We start from the raw sequence: 20,030 nt of genomic DNA, 5'->3' as shown, positions 1-20,030 counted from the left end.
ATTTCTCACCTGCAGAACAGGCCTTATTTCAGGGTTTGTGTGGGTAGACTATAGCAACTTCCATGATGTTTGGGGTGCCATGGTGGTCACTAAGGTGTCTTTATAGAAGTGGACACCAGCACTGGGTTTAGGTTGGAGCTGAGTTTCCTTGGGGATGCTTAACCTCTAAGCTAACGACTTACTTTTTCTAAACAAACATTCGCCTTCAAAAATGATGTGAATCCTTTGTATGTTAGCATTAAACAAATGAGCAATGAGATGTAATCTGTGAACAAAAGCATCCTGTGCTGCTTTCTAGTCCTCAGTTAGAGTTGCTCTCTGTGCCTAGGTTTCTTATTTTCCCCCCATTTCCCTGCATTTTCCAAGTGCTTGCTCGGATGTTGAATGATAGAGCACTGTGCACTGGAGTCCACTGGAGCAACAGTACTCTCTGCTCTGAGAGCATGCTTATCTTTCTCTTCAGCTGGCTGAGCCCTTGGGGAAATGGGTCAGAGTGCCCTTGGGTAGGGAGGCTTGGGCGTCCCAGCATCTCTTGCCTAAGGTTGCTGGAAAAGCTGTTTTACAAGGCTGACCTCTTGGTTTTCTGATGGATTGCTATGGTCTTCATGGGCCACCAAGAGAGCTACTTCGTCACCGCTACTTATTTCATCACTCGGCTGGCGCTGTTCTGGGAGCTAGATGCAGTTGCAGAGTCAAGTCACTCACAGTCTGAGGTTGTCTCCTGGAGAACTGTGATGGAAATCCAGATAGAGTGGTGTAAAATACAGTATGCTCGCTGCTGAAAGCAGAACAGACCGAAAGGAGAAGAGCGTGGAGCTGTGCAGGGGGAGCGAAGGGGAAGAAGGGAAGCTTCACAGGGGTAGGCCTAGACTCCAGGAGTGGTGGCCACTGGGGAGGGAGAGGTGGAAATGCATTCCTGTTACTCCGGGAAGCCATCATGGGGATGGGGAGGGGCGGGTTTGTTTCCTTGAACAAGATGTGGTATCCTGGCTGTGTGTTCTGCTTAGGCCTCAGCTTCTTTGTTCACTCTCCACAGGGGCCCTTTTAAATTTGATTTTCAAAAGACCGTGTCTTATGTAGCCCTAGTGGACCTTGACCTCACTGTGTAGACAAAATTGACCCAGAATATCTCACCCACCTGCTTTTGCTTCCCATGTGCTAGAACTTTAGATGTGTCATCTGTGCAGGACTGTCTCATTCCAATGACTTCTAATGCTTTTTTTTTTAAGATTTAGTTTTTACCTTATGTATATTTTGTCTACATGTTTACCATGGGCATGCCTGGTACTCACAGAGGCAAAAGGAGGACATTTGATTTTCTGAACTGGAGTGAGAGAGAATTGGGTGCAGAGATTTGATCCTGGGTCCTCTGGAAGAACAGGCACTCTTAATTGCTAAGCCATTTCCCTTGCCCCTATTTTTGTTTTTATATTATGCAACCACCTGAGGTTGGTGCTAGGAACTGAGTTCAGGCCCTCTTGAAGACCTGTAAGTATTTTATTAGCCACTGAGCCATCTCTCCATCCCTCATTTCCTCTGTCTTTTATGTTTAAGATTATATATTTGCTGTTCAAGTGAACTTTTATGGAAAGAAGACATGGGAGTGGAGCTGCACAGAGTTCTATGGGCTAGGAGGCTCAGCACCACATCTCATACTTCCCAGGATTGCTCCCACCAAGGTCAGGGAGGCTCCATGTGCACAGCTTACAACGACATCTCATGCTGATTCTGGAAATTGCGCGTGCATTGCTGAATGCCTCTACCTCATTAAGATTTTGAAGAAATTGCTTTTGTATATTTAAAAGTAACATCGAGCACTTTGACAGGCTTGCTCACAGCAAAACCTGATAAGGCTGAAATGTGATGGATGAGAACTTTCTCATTCTCCATCTGGCCAGAGATAAAACAGACTTTCCGGATGGAGAAGGGTGAGGGCCTGGGTTTCATTTCTAATGTGATGTTAAGATTTGAGGGATATTTTAGTTTTCAAATAATCCACTTTTAAAAACCAACCTACCTGCTCTGAAAAAGCCCTGATATGCAAAGGAAGCACGCAGTTCAGTGTTGGCCCAGAGTGCACGTACAGATCTCAAAGGAAAATCGCCCATTAGTGCAGAACCTCAGAGGCCTAGGAGACGGCATCCTACAATCTTGGCTGTACTATTCACTGGGGAGCAAGGTGGGACTGGTGTATGATTGAGGTTCCCAAACTTTCACTCAACCCTGTTCTCACAGCAAATACAGCAGCTGCACCTTGGGTGTGCTGAAGATTTTTTCTAACGGTAACCTTTTGAATTAAAAGCAAATAAGAAGGTTCTGTGCTTTTCTTCTTCCCCACACCTGCTGAGTCGGTTAGTTTCCGGGGATGCCCACGAACATGTGGTTACACGACTCCTGTAGTAGTCAGCCAAGGTTGGATGTTCTTAATCCTGGGGTTTCTTGGGCTCAGTCTGAAAAACCAGTGCTGTGAGTCAGGTGTGGTCGTTAGTTCTAACTACCTGTTCTCTAATCCCTGGGCTTGGAGAGGCAGGAGAATCAGGAGTTCAGGGTCACCCTTAGCTTCATAGTGAGTTGAAGTTAGCCTAAGGATCCATGCGTCAGAGTGATGAGAAGAATACAGTGGACTGGTTTTCATTAATAATCATATGCTTCACTACTTAGCACATGCTAACTGTACACATTCATGGCGTTCACCAGGACATCTCCATACATACATACCTTATGTAAGATGTGTCATGTCTTTCCACCTTTCTATGATCATGTTCTCTGTAGCTCCCCACTTCACTTCCTATTTCTGAGGAATCCCTATTTGAATTCAGGTCCTTTTTGTGTGTTTGTTTCTACATATTGAGTAAACATTCAGTGGCTAGTCTTTCTTTGTGTGGCTTGTTTTGAATGAATTGAAGTCCTGTAATTCTGTGACAGGCTTTTGTTCTTTATGGTAGAATAGTACTCCTGTGTGTACGTGTGAGTATATGTGTAAGTGTGTTTTTGTATGTGTGTGTGTGTGTGTGTGTGTGTGTATGTGTATCATGTATTTTTATGCATTAATCTGGTGACAGGCACTTAAGCTGATTCCTTATCTTAGCTGTTGTGAGAAGTGCCCCAATACACCTAGGCTAGCAGATGTAGGAAGCACAGCTTAGAAAAGGCATTGGGGAAACAGGATTGTATAATTGTATAATTTCTGAAGTGTCCCCTCCTGTTGGTTTCTAGGTATCTAAGCTCTGTGTATTTCATAATTCCATTGTAACTAGAAAAGATACAGGAAATACTTTTTTTTCTAACTTGTAAAGTCTTAATTTTTCTGACTTAATGTATGTTCTCTTCTAGAGAAAGTAGAATGCATTAATGGAAAAGATGTCTTTTGTAGATGTTGGATATACTGTTCTGTAACTATTAAGTTCATTTACCTACTATATAATTTAACTCTGGTGTTTATTTATTTATTGATAGACAGTCTGTCTATTGAGAAGAGTCTGGTATTAGTCCCCCCCCACCACACACACATACATACACGCTATTGTTTTAGATCTATCTCTTACAGTAGGTGTAATATTTTATAAAACCAGATGCTCTTACATTAGGTGTCTGTACATTTCTAATTGTTAATTTTACTTTTAAAAGCATTTTAATATTATTATGATTTGCATATGTGTGTTGTACACCAGCACTCTTGTTAACTACATCCTGTCTGGTGATCACAAGCTCCAGTAGACTTGGTTTAGACGATCTTTACTTTGGTTTCCGAGAGATAGACTTGCTTGAATCTTGGTTGACAGTTACTTTGTTCCGGTCTTAAAATCTATCAGTCCACACCTTTCGCATATTTCTAGTAAGAAATTTGCTATTAGTTTCTTGGGTTTGTCCTTAAATGTGACTTGGTATTTTTATCTTGGCAGATTTTAAGGTTTTTTTCCTTTGTCCTGTGTGTTTGATGGTTGAGTATAATGTGTGTGATACAGACTTTTCATCCTATTTAGATACGACAGGGTCAATAAATCCGGATGTCCATGGCTTGCCCCCCATTAGGACGTTTCCTGTCCTCTGACTGAGTAGCTTTTCTATGCTCTTTTGCCTTTATTTCTCCCACTTCAGGAATGCCAGTGACACTGACATTTGACCTCTTGATGGTGTCTCAGAAACCCCTCTTGCCGCCACATACTTCTCTTTTCTATCTGCATGTAATACTTTAAGGCCCATCTTCAAGCTCCAGGATTCTTTCTTTTGTTTGATCTATCTGTTAAAGCTTTCAAAAATTTTGTTCCATTTTTTAAAAAAAAAAATTCTGATTTATTCTTTTTCAAAATTTTTCATTTATGTTGTCTACTGTCTTCCTAGTTTTAATTGTTTACCTGTATGCCCTTGGATTTCACTGACATTTTTCAAAGAAAAAATTGTGTGTGTGAGTGTGAGTGTGTGTGTGTGTGTGTGTGTGTGTGTGTGTGTGTGTGTGTGTGAGTGTGAGTGTGTGCATGTGTTATGCTCACATGAGTGCAATGCCCATAGAGGCCAGAAGTGAACGGATCCTCTGAATTTGGAGTTGCAGGTTTTTATGAGCCATCTGACATGGTCGCTGGGAACTGAACTTGGGTCCTCTTACCTGCATGGGCATATCTTTCCAGCTCTTTTATTGACACTTAAAAATTATTTTGAATGACTAGGCATTTTATTTATTTTGATAGCTTTAGTATTTATTGTAAGGGAGTTATTGTTAGGAGATTAGATTGGGTGAGAGGTTTTTGTTTTGTTTTGACAGACAAATGGAATTTAGTATACTTAGTAACATCATTTTAAATCTTGTTACTTTTAAATTTCTTGAGCTCTTTGGACATCACCTAGGAGGAATCACTTGCAGCAAGGAGTGCTTTCTAGATGTAGTGACATAGGTTGACCCTTGGAAGAGGGCTTGCTGCTTCCATCCAGTTTCTTTCCTGTGGCCGGGGGAGGGTGACATATGTTCAGGTGGAAGGGACTGGGTGGAGACAGGCAGAACACTTGGAAAGTGTGTGAATAAAATGGTTGGGTGACAAGGACCGCTTTGCAACAAGCTGAGGCTAAGCTGGCGCCCACCAGAAGAGCCACGAGTGGGGTGCTTATTCTTGAGTTGTCTGCTGCAGTTACTGGCTCCATGTGGCTGGAAAAACCTGTAGCTCAGGGACTTAATTGAGAAATTGCTATTGTTGCCCTTGTGAAAGCCCTGTTCTGAAGGAGGTTCCATAAGAGGAGGGGCTGAACTCCCCTCATTCTGCAGTGTGAACCTACCTTGCTTCTGATCCTTCTCCATGGGAGAGTTGCTCAGCAGATTAGTGTCCAGAGTATTCACTGGCCCTTCCGTGTTACCTGGAGAGAGGCATGGTGCCTTGAGGCAAAAACCCAAGTTCGGAATTCTCTACTTTCCACTTCAGAGCTATGAGGCCCAGCATTTGTAAGGAGGACTGACTCCCATATAGTCTCATAAATCGTCCCTGCCATGCCTGGCATCTTAAGGAAGAGGATCCTGGTGGTTTCATTAAGTCGGGCATGCGCTTTTCTCTCTGCAAACAGCGAGAGCAACAACAACAAAAGGCTGACACGTGATATCACAGAATTGTGCTTTGACTCTCTGCTGTGGTTTTGCTGTACGCGTCCTAGGTGAGCTCTGGGGTGCAGGAGTGGTTGTCAGGGCAGCATTTGGGACTTCTTGACCACTAGAGCTTTAAGTCCAGGTTCGTCATCTCTCATGTACTTTACTAAGAGGGAAGAGACATAAGTTATTCTGCCTCAGCCATAGCCTCAGCCCGTCTCGTATCCTTTCATTTAACCTGGAAGCCCAAAGTTCCTTCCTGGGGTGGGAACCCCTCAGGATGTAACTCTCCTGTCCAATGTCACTTATAGTTGTTTAGCAGTTGAGCATTGATTTATGAGAAACTCTGTCTATTTAGTCCTCAAATATTGAAGGGGATTTGGGAGAACTACCAAGATAATTTTTAGATCTGATTGTTTTGCCTCAGCAAGACATGTCATCTCCATGCCTCCCCTTAACATTTATGATAATTCATGGCTACTGAGAGCATGAGTCAATTGGCTGTCTTTGAGTTGCCATGGCAGCTGTTCCTCGTCAAGGCTACCTTAGCACACATCCTCCTATTGTCACCAGCCTCTTTGCTTTAAGCCTCCTCTCATTGCTGACCATATGAGTAGTTAGATCCTGTTCTTGCCATCAATTTGGAGAAGGGCTGCAGATAATTCAGCTGCTAGAGACACTAAAAAAAGGCTTATGATTTGGAAGTATTGCCTAATGAGAGCCCGTGATATGGAGTGCTTTAAAGTACTTTTGCACTTAACAATTCAGTTGATACCCTAGAATTCGGGCCACTAGCTTGGTTTTCAATATCAGCATTAGAAATTATACAAAGCTTTGTCTAGTCAGTTCTTACTCTTTATGAGCATTATTTACCTTTCTGGGACAGTAAGATCCTTACCATTGTAGACAGTTATTAAAGTTAGTGATCTTTCGCATAACAGTGCCTTGGCCCATGCTTAGCTTGTAGCTGATAATGAGTTCCATAATGGATATAATCATTCCAAGAAGAAGTGTGGGTCCACATTCTACCTCACCTCTGGGCAGGGCTGCTGGAGAGGTGAACACCAAATGCAGAGAAGGCTTGATTGCATTTCCCAATGCTGCTGCTGTTGGGTGTTGGTCTTCAAGGAAGCGCAAAGCCACCACTGTGGAGTGAGGGTAGGAGAACACAGTCTGAGATGTGGGAAAGCCAAAGGTGCTATTTCCTGAATTCTGGGCCTCCAGTCGCTGCTGGAGAACTGCACAAAGAAATCAGGGTCCCCAGGGCCTGCAGCTAGGCTGGGGCCATTGTGGTTCTCAGACTTTTGGGCATCCAGGCACTGCTGGGAGTTGTGGAATACCCAAGAACCGAAGAGGCCCAGGAGCTGAGGATGAGCCTGGGGCATGGGGGTGGGGGACAGTCCGGCCGAGCTCAGCAGTGATTGTCCTCAGTTTGGGGGTGGTTGTAGCTGGGAGTGTAGATAGGGTTTCGATAGTAAAATTAAGTTGTGGCTCTGTAGGCAAAGACCTCCATGCTCCCCATGGCGGTGGCAGATGAGTGACAGTCCTTGGTTCCAAACTGTTTATTGGTTGATCATCATGGAAAATGGGCAAGTATCAACTTCTCAGGGTAGACCCGAGATTAAGCTTTTGCGGGAAGGAGTGTTTAGGAGGGGAAGCTTATTGGCTAAACCGTCAGGGCCTCTAGGCACCTCATTACCATGGAGAACTCTGTCCTGGGCTTATATGACCCTTAGGTGGGAAGTGTGGCACATGTTCTAGGCCAGGAATGTGGAGGGAAGCAGGGAGCCACCTACCATCTCAAGAGTGTACCCCAAGTTTCTGGGAACTCAGACCTGATCCTGATCAAACTTCCTGGCACCATTTTATGTCCCACAGGGAAGGGCTTATTTTCTTGGGTTTCTTGATTTCCCTCCCTGCCTTGATACTGTGGTCATATACATCCTGACATGTACAGTCTCTGTGTCTCTGTCTCATTTCCTCTCCCTCTCCTTCTTCTCTTTTCTTCCTCCCTCCCTCCCTCCCTCTCTCCCTTCTTCCCTCTTTTAGTTTAACAAGCACAATGCTAAACTTTAGGTTTGTCTCCTTAAATATTAGGGAGTAACAAAACTTTGTGTCCTTTGTAGAATTGCAAAGCAGACCATATCATGTTGTAACTTAGTTTTGGGGACATGTGCAAAAAATGTGGAATATTCTAGTAGTCTTTATCATATGTTCTCTTAGATAGCTGAATTAAAACTGTTTGTTTGTTTGTTTTGAGACAGGGTTTCTCTTTATAGCCCTGGCTGTCCTGAAACTCACTTTGTAAACCAGGCTGGCCTCTAACTCAGAAATCGCCTGCCTCTGCCTCCCAAGTGCTGGAATTAAAGCCATGTGCCACCACGCCCGGCTTTTTTTTTTCTTTTAGATTTATTTATTATACAAGTACACTGTAGCTGTCTTCAGTCTTCAGACACACCAGAAGAGGGCATCAGATCTCATTATGGATGGTTGTGAGCCACCATGTGGTTGCTGGGATTTGAACTCAGGACCTTCAGAAGAGCAGTCAGTGCTCTTAACTGCTGAGCCATCTCTTCAGCCCCCCACTCACATATGAACTAAAACTCTTAAAGCAAATGATAAAAGAGAATAGAATAATTACCAGACAATTGCATACTAGAACTTGAATCATCCCTTGAAATATGGGACTGACGGGTGTTTAAAGGAGAGAGCTAAACATAAGGATTGGTATAAGTGTGTAGTGTTGCATACATGGAGAATGCACACTTACACAACCCAGAGTATGAATGTTTAAAGATTTGCAATACCATTTTGTACCAAATAGACTGCAAAGCAATTGTAATCCAAATATGGTTCAGGCATAGGAATGACTAATCTCTTCAGTGAGTGGAGGAGGGTCAACTGGACAGCCAGAAAGGGAAATTAGATCTTTCTGTCATTCTGTATTAAAAATGAACTCAAAACCAGATCTGAAACACTGCAGGTGAATTTTTTGACAGTTGTTCTGGGCAGTGGTTCTTTTTTGGTATATGACCCTGAAAGCACCGCCTGCCAAGCAAAGGAAGCAATTTAACAGAAAGAGACAGCCTGTGTGCTGGGAGGACGTGTGTTATAAGCCACATATCTCATGAGTGGTGGTATGTATCCACAACATTTAAGAATCAAAACAACATAATTGCAAGAAAACAAAATGGAAAAGGACTTGATTAGACTTCTCAGATGAAGACATACAAATAGTTACTTTATTGAAAAAAATGTTCCACATTCCTATTCATCATGGAAATGCAAATTGCATCCACAATAGCATATCACTTCGAAGCTGTTACAATGGCTACTACCAAGAAGATGAACGATAAGGAATGCTGGGGAGGAGGCAGAGAAAGGGGACTCCTGTGCACTGTTGGTGGGAATGTAAATTGGTGGAATCATTTTGGGAGAACAGTATGAAGGCTCCTCAGAAAATGAAACTAGAATTATCTTACTATTCACTTTAATTGCACTTTTGTGTATACATACATCTCAAAAGGATTGAAGTCAGTAGGTCGAGAAATCTCCACTTTGATTTCCTGTTCATTTCAGCACTGTTGACAGCAGTCGAGAATGAAAGGAACCTAAATGTTCATCATTTGCTGCATGGATAAGGAAAATGCATACCCAGCACAGGCATGCATGCATGTGTGCACACACCCACATGCATGTGTGCACACACCCGTACACTCACGAATATTATTCTGCCATAAAATGAAACTGTCATTTGTAACAACACAAATGGACCCGGTTTGTAAACAAGCAGAACCTACGGAAGTAGAGAGTAGAATGGTGCTTTGTGGAGGATGGGGGTTGTATGGAGAAGAAGAGACGTGTTCACTGGAGGGACAAAATTTCAAACAAGAGGGATAAGTGCTCCAGTTCTATTGTATGGCATGGTGAATATAATATATTTAAATTTTAATATTGCTAAAAGAACAAATTCTAAATGTCACGACAAGAGATATTTAAGTGACAGACTTGTTAATTAGCTTGATATAGCTGTTCCATGGTATATTCATATATCAAAACAGGACATTTTACCCACAAATATGATTATTTACTAATTAAAAGGAATATCTTAAAACAGTATTCACAACTAAAAAGTTCTAAAGAAAGCCTGCTCTTCCTAAGGTAGTATACTGATGTATTGTGACTTTATTTTGTGTGTGCGTGTTATATGTATGTGTTCATGGAATCGTGCACAAGCGTACCAGTGTATATGTATGTGCCAAAGGCCAGAGGCTGATGCCAAGCAAGCATTGTCCTCTGTTACTCATCATCTTGTTTTTGAGATCTAGTTTCTCACTGAACCTGGACCTCTCTGATTCCCCCAGGCTGGCCAGTGCACTCTAGGAATTCGCCTTTTCCCCGTAGTTCTGGGACTATAGGCTGCCTGCATCTAATCTTTGCATATGTGCTAGTGACCAACCTTAAGTCTTCTTGCCTTCTCTCTGTTTCCATTGTGATTTGAAAGAGATATAGTTTAGTGACTATCTTAACATCAAGAGCTCCTTGCAATTTTTTTAGTGGTCCTTCAGAGTGAGTTGTGTGTTGGGTGGGTTTAATTAAGTATATTGGAATTATTGTATTATTACAAAAATGACCCAAACCTGTGCTTGGGTGTAGGTATGAACTGAGAGGGTTTGAAACCAGATATCAGCCTGCTATTGTACCTTATTCACTGTGATCACAGGTAAATTAGCTTCTCCCAGGTTTTTATTGTTATGAAGAGATCATGACCATGGCAACTCTTTAAAAAAAGAAACATTTGATGGGAGCTGGCTTATAGTTTCAGAGGTTTAGTCTGTTATCATCATGGCTGCAAGCATGGTAGCATGCAGGCAGATACAGTACTGAAGAAGAAACTGAGAGTTCCACACCTGGATCCACAGGCAGCAGGAAGAGAATGCTACATTGAATGTGGTTTGCGTACCTGTGACATAATTTCTCTAACAAGGCCATACATACTCCAACAAGGCCACACCTCTTAGTAGTGCCACTCCCTGATGACCTATGGGGGTCATTTTTATGTACTCCACCACAGCCTCTTACTCATTAAATGGCAGAAGGGCTGGTGTGTACCTCAGTAGCAGAACACCATGAGACCCCAAAATCTGTCCTGTGTCTTCCTTTATTTTATTTATCTTATTACTCATGCTTTGCTTCATTTATCCAATTTATTGATATTTATTGAGTGCTGTTTTAGTTATCTGTTCCTGTACAGTAGATCACCCCAAAGTTGGTATCTAAAATAATAACTTTATTATATTTCATTTTTTTAGCCGAGAATTTGGGCAGGCCTCCTCTGAATGGTTTTCTGCTTTACTTGGCTCCTTCATGGTTCTCATTTGATAGGTGGGCTGGTTTCAAAGGCAAATGACTCTTATGCTTGGTACTTTGTTGGAGATGGGTGAAAAATTAAGCTGAGGTTATCAGCTGAAGTTCCTACATTTAGCCTCACCAGCATAGAAGAAATTAGGATGGCCATGCCTCTTACATGTAGGACATGCAGGCCGCCAAGAGAGTGCCCAGAGACAGGAATTAGAAACTGCTGGACCTGGGCCAGAAATAGCCCAGTTCTTTAGGTTGCAGTGGTCACTACATTTCTATGCTTTAAAAAGTAGAAACATAGACCCCCTATCTCTGAATGAGGGAGATTAAAGAGTTCGTCTGCTGCAGTACCTTCTATGTGATTGATGCCATTATAGGGGGTAGAGTTGGAGAAATAAACAAAATATGATCTGCCCTTATGAGACTGAAAAAGTTCGCACTGTATTAGCAAATGCTGCAGGAAGAGATGGTAGAAGGAAGAGGTATGGAGGAGGGGGGAGGTTATGAGAGATTGGAGTAAGGTGATACACCTGTAGGAGATGAGGGGCAGCTCTGAACTGCAGACTTTGGGTACAACAAGCATGAAGGTTATGGAGTGAGTACATACCTCCTATGTAAGAGCCACAGCAAGACCAATAGCAGAACTAGTGGGGTGAGCAGCAGGCAGTGAGGTAGCCAGGGCTCTGCTGGCAGTCAGATGGGATGCAATATCTTTGTTTTTGAGAGCTAGGGAGCTCGCTAGGGAGACTTGACTGGCCTGGGACTCACTATATATTTCAGGCTAGCCTCAAATTCAGAGTTCTGCCTGCCTCTACCTCCCAGCTGCTGGGATTAAAGATTTGTCCCACCACACTCCATCGTAGGTTTTAAAGATTAGACAGATTAACTGTTCAATGTCTGGCACATGGTCTGAGTCATGGTTAGTGCTGACCACAATCCTTGTGCTTCATTGATCCTGAGTGTGGGATCATCCCAGGTCCTCCTTACTACATTGCCAACTTCTCAGTCACAGCTGCTTCTCTGGCCCCAGTGTGTGTGCTTGCCCTGTCTGGAAACAGCAGCAGGATCCCAAGGGAGAAATATAATGAAGTCCTGTCTATTGGACAAGTGACTCCTGCCTCTTCTGTAATAGCTTAACAAGGACAATACACTTTGCCCTGGTAGGCACTCTGATGTGGAATAATGGAATCTGTGCTTAGTGCACACCTTGGGTTCTTTTTAAAAAAACAAAAAACAAAAAAACATTATTTTAATTTAATTTTTTAAGTATGTGTGCTTGGCAGGCATGCGTGTCTGTGTGCTGCTTGCATGGATGTGCCACATAGGCCAGAAAAAGGCATCAGATCTCTGGGAATTGGAGTTGGAGATGGCTGTGAGCTGCCATGCTTGTTGGAATCAAACCAGGACCTCTAGAAGAGCAGTCTATGCTCTTAACTAACTGCTGGGTCATCTTTTCTCTAGCTCCCCCTCCTCAATGATTGCCATTTCCTAGCTAGCTACAACAGTTTGCAGTTGTGGTGTGGGCAGAACAACAACAGCAAAACAGTACAGCCATCCATACACAATGAGGTATGAAGGAAACGCAAATTTAAAAACAGTTCTGGAGGAGGCTGTCCTATCTGTTCCATTAGCAAATACTTTAGAAACTACTACTGACAAGGCTTTGGCACAGGCCTCTAGTGCTTTGATTGTTGTACTTGTTTTTCTTTTGTCATTGCTTCTTTGGGGAAAAAAACCTCAAAAATATGCATATCCTTTGACGTAGAAATTCCTCTCAGTGATTTTCCTGAAAAATTAACTCTAAAGCAGTAATAAAAGATACCCGCAGCAATAAAAAGGAGCAATGTGTAATAACATGTCTGCGGAGGCTCACACAGCTGGCGGCTGTGAGGATCCAGTGCATTTGTTAAAATTGGTAGATGAGAACATTGCATAGAATTGGTTTTGCTTGCTTGTTGGTTTTGGGGACAGGGTCTGGCCTGGAACTTTCTCTGTAGAGCAGGCTGGCCAGGTGTGACTAAGCTACCAGGCCAGCTTTCTTTCTCTTTTCTTTCCTCTTTAAATTGTTGTTTTTGCTGTATGTTCTTTGTAGGTCATGATGTAATAGAATAAATAAAGATGGGAAAAATTCCAAAGCAAAGTTAAAATAATATAAAAACTCAACTGCAGGTGTAGGAAGTGTAAAAGAAGCAGCCACAGCTTGGGCATGGCTGAAGTTGTTGGCAGGACTCGCTTGTTCATTATTATTCTGTTACTGTTGCTTTAGTGTTACAGCTGGCTCTGTGTCTCGCTTCTGCATCCACACATTTAACCAAACTTGAGTAGGAAATTCTGTCTATATTAAACATGTAGAGACTCTGGTCATTATTCCCTAACAATATTATGTAACAGATGTGTACAGCATTTGTATTGTTCTAAATATTAGAGCAATCTGAGAGTGTGGGGAGATTCTATGCAAATATGATACCATTATAGGAAGGACTTGAATGTTACTTTTGGTATCTCTCAGGATCCTGAAACCAATCCCTCAGGGACACTGAGGAACAATTTTGTGTATAGAATTAAAAACAAACATATGACCACAAAATCCTTAATTCCCTCTAGAATTGAATTTTGGTTTAGTTTTAAGAGAAGTTCATAATGCGTTTACGGTCTGATTTTGGATTAAGGATCTAAGATAGCCCCATCTTAGATTTTTGATTAGAATACATTTTTTTCTTTCAAATATTTGGGTGTCCAATTTTGTGATTGTTTACCAAATGATGATTATCTGATTTCACTATTTTTCAGTTTACAGATGAGTGTCTCTGTAAAAATACATTTGTTTTTTTCTTATGTAGTTATTTGTAATGAGGGGCAATTCATGCAGGGAAAATTAAACGTGAAAAATCACAAGAGGAGTTCTCTAGGTACAACAGCAGGTCAACAGTACAGATTCACAATCTTGACTGTTCTGCCAGTCAGAAGTCTGAATTAGGACTCACCGGGCTGAGGTAGAAGCTGTTCTAGGATGCATTTCTCTCGAAGGCTGCGGATTCCCAAGGCTGACCAATTTCTGGGCCTCTGGGCCCTTCCCATCCTCACTGATAGCCGTGGTTGCAGAGACATCTTCAATGGCTCTTGCATCTTCAACGGTTCTTGTAGTTATATTGAAGCCGCCTTGGTAGCTCAGGATGACATATGTCCTTTAAAGTCAGCTGATTAAACAGCCTGAATTTCATCTTTTGCCTTTATTCCTTTTTGCCGTTTAGAGATTGGGATGGGCACATCTCTGAGGGCATTTATTCTGTCAGAGCAACTAAAAATATATTTTTGAAATATTATAAAATCATGGATTTTCTCACCACTACTGCGCATGCACATCTTTGTGTGTGTGCTTGTTTGAGTATGTACACCCTCGTGTTTGGGATTGAACATGGGGCCTTGTGCATACTAAGTTTCTTACACTATCCCCAGCACTGATTGTGGTATTTTGATGTATTTTAATTACTTGCTCATCCTTAGGAAAATTCTACTTTCTCCCCTCAATAGTGGAAAATACTTAGGTATGATTGGTTCCCTTGGATATCCTTACTGTAGTTCTTGATCCCTTTCTTTCTCTTGGGTATGAAACGATGTCTGCGCTCGGATTTGCTCCCATCCCAAGTCTACAGTTAGTAATCCACTCTTCTGAGATGACCTTTCGTGTGTCCCACAGTTCCCTGGAGGACCTGTTAAAATATACAGAGCCGGGTGTGTACCTCTCCAGAGGTGTGCAGCATTAGTTGTGAGGATGCAGGTGATGCTGTTTTAGGGGCTGCACTTTGGAAAACACAGAAACAGCTTACTCTTTGCGTGGGGAATGATTGAGAACACAGTGTAGACGGCAGTAGACCACTGGCGCTGGCACTTCTCAGTGCAAAGACATGCTGATAGCTCAGGCTCTGATTGCCAGTGAGTTTAACTCGGTTTCTCTTTGAGCTCTTTTCTATTGTGAGATTAATAGCCACTCATTGATAAATACATACCAAATACATAAATCCACTTCAGATTACTACTACTAACATTATTATCTACGAGACAATTACCTAAAGCAGTTTAATGTTTCCCCTTCTCCTTTGCCCGCGGAGACACACCTCAGTTGGGGTGTGCTCATTACCTCATCCATAGGTTGCTGAGACAGCTTTTCTGTTTGATTACCTGTCAGTGCCAAGCAAAGTCAGACTAATTGTTTGCTCTGTTTTCAGTTTTAGGGGAATTTTAAAACAGATTATTGTGTTAAAGTTTAAATGGTCACATCTGTAAAGCTAGTTCTGTCTTTTTTTTTTTTTTCCTGTCTCTCCTATCCAGTTCTCATCTTTGTCTTATGGGCAGACATTTAGTTTGTGTTACGGTGAAATACATGGAAGTGTGCTCTCTTTTCTCCCTCTTTCCACCTCTACATTAATATGTCCTGGAGCCTACCCTGGACATCTTCAGAGAGATTCCCCACTCCTTTCTCGGTGCAGTTTGAGTGTCCCTTGCGGAGACTGTGCCGCAGCTTATTCCTGTTTAGTTACAGTCATTTGCTTTTCTAAACAGCCATCCTCACAAAGGCACCCCACAAGCACCTGGTGTAAGCAGTCTTACTGTGTATTTACTGCATATTTTTTTTCCTGCTGTTTAAAAACTTCCTGCCAGGTGAATTTGTGTGTTGTTAGGAGTTTGTGACCTTTTCTGATTACTCCCATTAGAGGATATCAGGGAAGTAGAAACTTGGGAAAAAGAATGACCTCTTAGAAGCCTGAGCTGCCCTCTGCTTAGGTGTCCTGCTCCTGTTCTCATGTGTCCGCTCAGAGTGCTCCCTCCGTTGACTGGGCATGCAGGAAATAATGAGCATTGTATTTTACACACAGCATGATTTTGGTTCATCTTTACTTATAGTTGTGTTTCGAAAAATATTATTCTTTATTATTTTCTCTTATTTTTCCTCCATTTTGAGCTGTTTGGTTTTCTGGTTTTTCACCATTATAAATAATACCGTTGCATACAAAGGCTTCTCTAGATTTGTGGTGTCCTCTAAATGGGTTTTTGTAAAACTCTAGACAAGAAAGAAGCCTGTCTTTGTTAAATACACTGATCAGCTTGTTCTCATCCGAACTTGGGAAGTGAGGCTAGGAACAAATTGTCCCCTGGAACTCTTTGTCAACTGAATCTCATTTTTCTTCTTTTTCTTACTCTAGGACCTTAGAAATGAAGTTGAGAAACTACGCAAGGAAGTGAGTGAGAGAGAGAAGGCTGTGGAAAAACATTACAAGAGTCTTCCAGGTGAAAGCAAGACAAAGTTTCATACTCAAGAACAAGTGGTCAGAAGTCTGACAGGCAGTGGCAGTCAGGAGGACCTGCTGCTTCAGGTACCATGCCATGATTTCTTTTCCTTTCACATGTAAGTCTTCTCTCAATTTAGTAGTTTACTCTCAACTCCACAAACTTTTTCCTTGACACAGAGTCTCATGTTGCCTGGCTGGTTTCAAATTCACTGTGTAGCTGGATAAGTTTAGTTTCTGATCTTGCCGCTGCCTTTGGAGTATTGGGATTCGTTGCATGGTCCATCACTGCCCCGTAACAGACTTCATGGCTCTCCTTGTGGCACTTAGAACTACCTTTTGCCAAATAGAAGGTATAGAAGGGGAAACAAGGTCAGAAGGGAATGCTTACCCTGGTCCCACAATAAATGATAGATCCATGGCTGGATTTGCTCCTGCCCAGCCCACTAGCTGAAGGCAAGCATTTCCATACTCTTTTGCCCATTTCTTTTCCTGTTTAGTTTTGGAATTCACTTCTTATTGGCCACATTGTGAATTCCTGAGATTCTATCCAGGTAACTGTGGGGGATTAAATCCACGTATTTAGCAGTGCCTCCTACTACTGAAACCCCATTAAAACAAGAGTTGGGGAGTAGGGATGTGTAAGCCCACGGTGCCAAGTAGGAGCAGTGTGCAGCAGAAGCTGTAAGTTATCAAAATTTTGCGTACTGCACAGGATTTAGTTTTGCTACTATGGCACATAGTAAAGAACAGCCAATAAGAATTGAACTAAAATAGGTTTCATCCCAAAAATGGCTCAGCAGATATAAGATGTGGCCAGTACCTTTGAAAACAAATGATTTAACTACGATTCTGGGCAGGTATAGGTGACCCTCTCTTTGTCTCCAGCAAGAGATTTCTGAGGGATTGAAAGCCAAGAAGTGCTGTCCTGGGCATCGTTGGAGGCAGCTAAAAGCAGAAGTGGCAGTTGAAGGGAAAGAAGTGAGTGGAGTGTGCAGACCCCAACCAGGAGAATCCTCCTAGAGGGAAGTAGAATGAAGGATGCCAGCCAATGAAAGTTCTTCAATCGAACAGTTGGTTTTCACTTGCACATCTCTGCAGGCCCATATCTGCGTCTCCCCCAGTGGTAGTTGGGTCCTTTGTGCACTGGGCTGGACTGGAGGAAGAGAAGCTTAGCCAGGTGGCTTCAGGTCAGCGATGAGTGCGTGAACAAAGAACACACACACACACACACACACACACACACACACACCCCAGTTCTTCAGAAAACTGGTTCAGTTTATTTGGGGGCAGAAAAGGCTCTTTAAATATTTTGGGGGGTGAGTAGAGTCTTTTGGGATGAGTTTACATCATTGGCCAGAACCAAGATGTTGGGGATGCCCATTTGCATGAGGAGGAGTTCCAGATGCTTCTGGACATGTCGTTATGAGGGGAAAGGAAGTTTCACCCAACTACTGGCAACATAACGTCCTCTGGTGAGGCAAGGGGCGGGGAGCACAGGGCTTGTACACCATGGCATGCAGACCCGGGGCAGTGGGGGAGCCATCCTATTCCTGCCCATCTCAGGACAAGATTTCCTAGGTTTGGACATGCCTCAACACACTCTTGCTCAGGGGCTGCTCCTGGTGCCATGGCTCTCTTGGCCCCACACATCTCCCTGTAAGACTACTTAAATATGTAATTCCTCTACTTGCCCATCATGTTAACTGGCTGGGAAATGATCCAGAGGTCATTCTGGGAGCAGAGTGGTCCCAGGGATGGAACCAGTTCACTTAATGCCAGTCTCTGTGGTAAGTAGTGTCAGTTCCTGGACAGCCACCATCCTCGCCACATTGCTGGCATTCTACTTGCTCTCACACAGTAGTGATATGCAGATGACATTGCATCACAGCTCTGTTAGTTGCCTGCCATTTTGGGATGATAGAATGATTTAGGGGACATAAGGACTATGTGATAAAATAAGATATCTCCCCTAAAAGAGTTTAAGAAATATCTCTTCATATTCTTTTCTTGATGAGAACTTTCTTATGATTTGTTTCATTTCCTTAGAAATCCAATGAAAAAGATTTGGAAGCAATACAGCAGAACTGCTATTTAATGACTGCAGAGGAGCTCAAGTTTGGGAGCGATGGCTTAATAACAGAAAAGTGTTCTCAGCAGTCACCAGACAGCAAACTCATCTTCTCCAAGGCAAGGTTGACTGAAATTGGTGTTCACATGTGAATGTATTCATCTTCTTTGCTGAAACTTGTTTGATGAGTTTCTTTGATCTAGAGACTCTCCAGTGCCTTCCTGCTGATAATTGAGCTTGCAACAGGTGGGAGGGAGAGGGTTTGTCTAGCAGCTCTGCAAATTAGTATCCTTTGTCTGGGCATTCCTGTTTGCTGTGCACTTGAAACTGAGCAATCCCACCTTGCGGGGAGAGTAGCCTGGTATCTGTTCCATCAAAAGTCATCTCCTGAGAAATGTTGGATCATAAGCAGTAAGAAAGTTGTCCTGCTCAAATGCTGGCGCTTCCTCACCTGGTCCCACATTGTTGGTCTAATCTACCATAGCTGTCTTTGTCCACCCTTGCTCTGAATAAGGACACAGAGCATTATTATATTACTTATGAGCTTTGGACATTGTAGCTCTCCAGATTTTTAGTTATTCTAACCGGACAAAATTGGCTTAGCCTAGATCCCACCCTGTACCTGTTACCTGTCCATCTTAATCTCGTCCTGGTGCCTGCTTCTTCATCCCTGTGCAGCTGGCCTCTGGCTTTTGGTTCTCAACTAACTACTCTTTCAGCCTGAAAAGTTCCAACTTACCTCTCCAGCCTAGCTATACTGCCAAAATCTCATAATAAATATAAGTTTCTGTGTCCTTATTCAGAGCCAAGGGTGGGTATAGATAGTTATAGTAACTGTCTCCATTGCTCTGAATGCACCGGAGAGCTTTCTGATGCCTGAAAGCACAGTTGGTGTCCTGGTGTGCCTTTGCTTATGTTTCCCTACCCGCCTTGGTGGTATTTTGTTTATCTTTTAAGCCCTGAGTATCCCTGTAGACACCTGTCTAGGGTAACTTTCCCTGATCCTACAGCACTCTACTGGCCCCTCTTTTGTAGCATACTCCTCCTGTAGTTGCTCTTGTTGGCCCCATCCTTCTGCTTCTCCTCCCCTGGGCCAGGTGCAGCACCACTGGCAGGCACTTCCGGAGTAGAAACTGGAGCTTATCTCTGAATCCAGAGCTCAGCCCTATATTTGGCTCTGGAAATGTGCATTGAGTGATGATATGAATATTGCAGTATGGGCAGCCTGTGTGCAAAAGAAAAGATGTCAACTATAGGTCAGGTTCTTTAAACCTTTTTAAAATTAGGCAAATTAGTCCCTTGATGAATGGTTGATTGTGACTTGTGGTTTTGTGAAAGGAGTTTCTCACAATAATGAACAAACTGGAGAGCATGGATATCCATCAAGACAGATGTAGACCTTAGGCTGGCAAAGAGCTGGAGGCTGCCCTTGTGCTCTTGTGCCATACCATCCTGCAGTTCTCCAACTGTAGAGGGGACAGTTACAGGTTCATGGAGAGGCAGTGGTGGTTGTAGTGGATGGGTAGGCTGGGATTTGTTTTCCAGTAGGGCACAGAAATGTTTTGGCAGACAGTACCTTCATGGTGCTACAGTGACAGACCCGATCCTGGGCATGGCTCGATGAGCAGTCCAAGAACTAAGTCTTAGCCAATTTTTTTTTTTTTTTTTTTGATTTGGACCAAAGTTCATGGAACTGTTGAGGTGCACAGGACCTGTAAAAAGGTAGCATGTTTTGAAACTAAACAGT

At 42.8% G+C, this 20,030-nt stretch overlaps 1 protein-coding gene across 2 annotated transcripts in view; it reads left to right on the top strand.

Moving 5' to 3' along the window:
- The window catches only part of Cdk5rap2 (CDK5 regulatory subunit associated protein 2), a 193,581-nt gene that overhangs the window by 76,710 nt on the left and 96,841 nt on the right, over positions 1 to 20,030 (top strand). For both annotated transcript variants that reach the window (NM_001313762.1, NM_145990.4), the window contains 2 exons: positions 16,129 to 16,299; positions 18,262 to 18,402. In NM_001313762.1, coding sequence (NP_001300691.1) covers positions 16,129 to 16,299; positions 18,262 to 18,402 — 312 coding nt within the window. The remainder of the gene's footprint in view (positions 1 to 16,128; positions 16,300 to 18,261; positions 18,403 to 20,030) is intronic.

Source organism: Mus musculus, chromosome 4 (assembly GCF_000001635.26).
Source record: "Mus musculus strain C57BL/6J chromosome 4, GRCm38.p6 C57BL/6J".
Taxonomy (NCBI): domain Eukaryota; kingdom Metazoa; phylum Chordata; class Mammalia; order Rodentia; family Muridae; genus Mus; species Mus musculus.
This window is presented reverse-complemented; position numbering and strand designations above follow the sequence as displayed.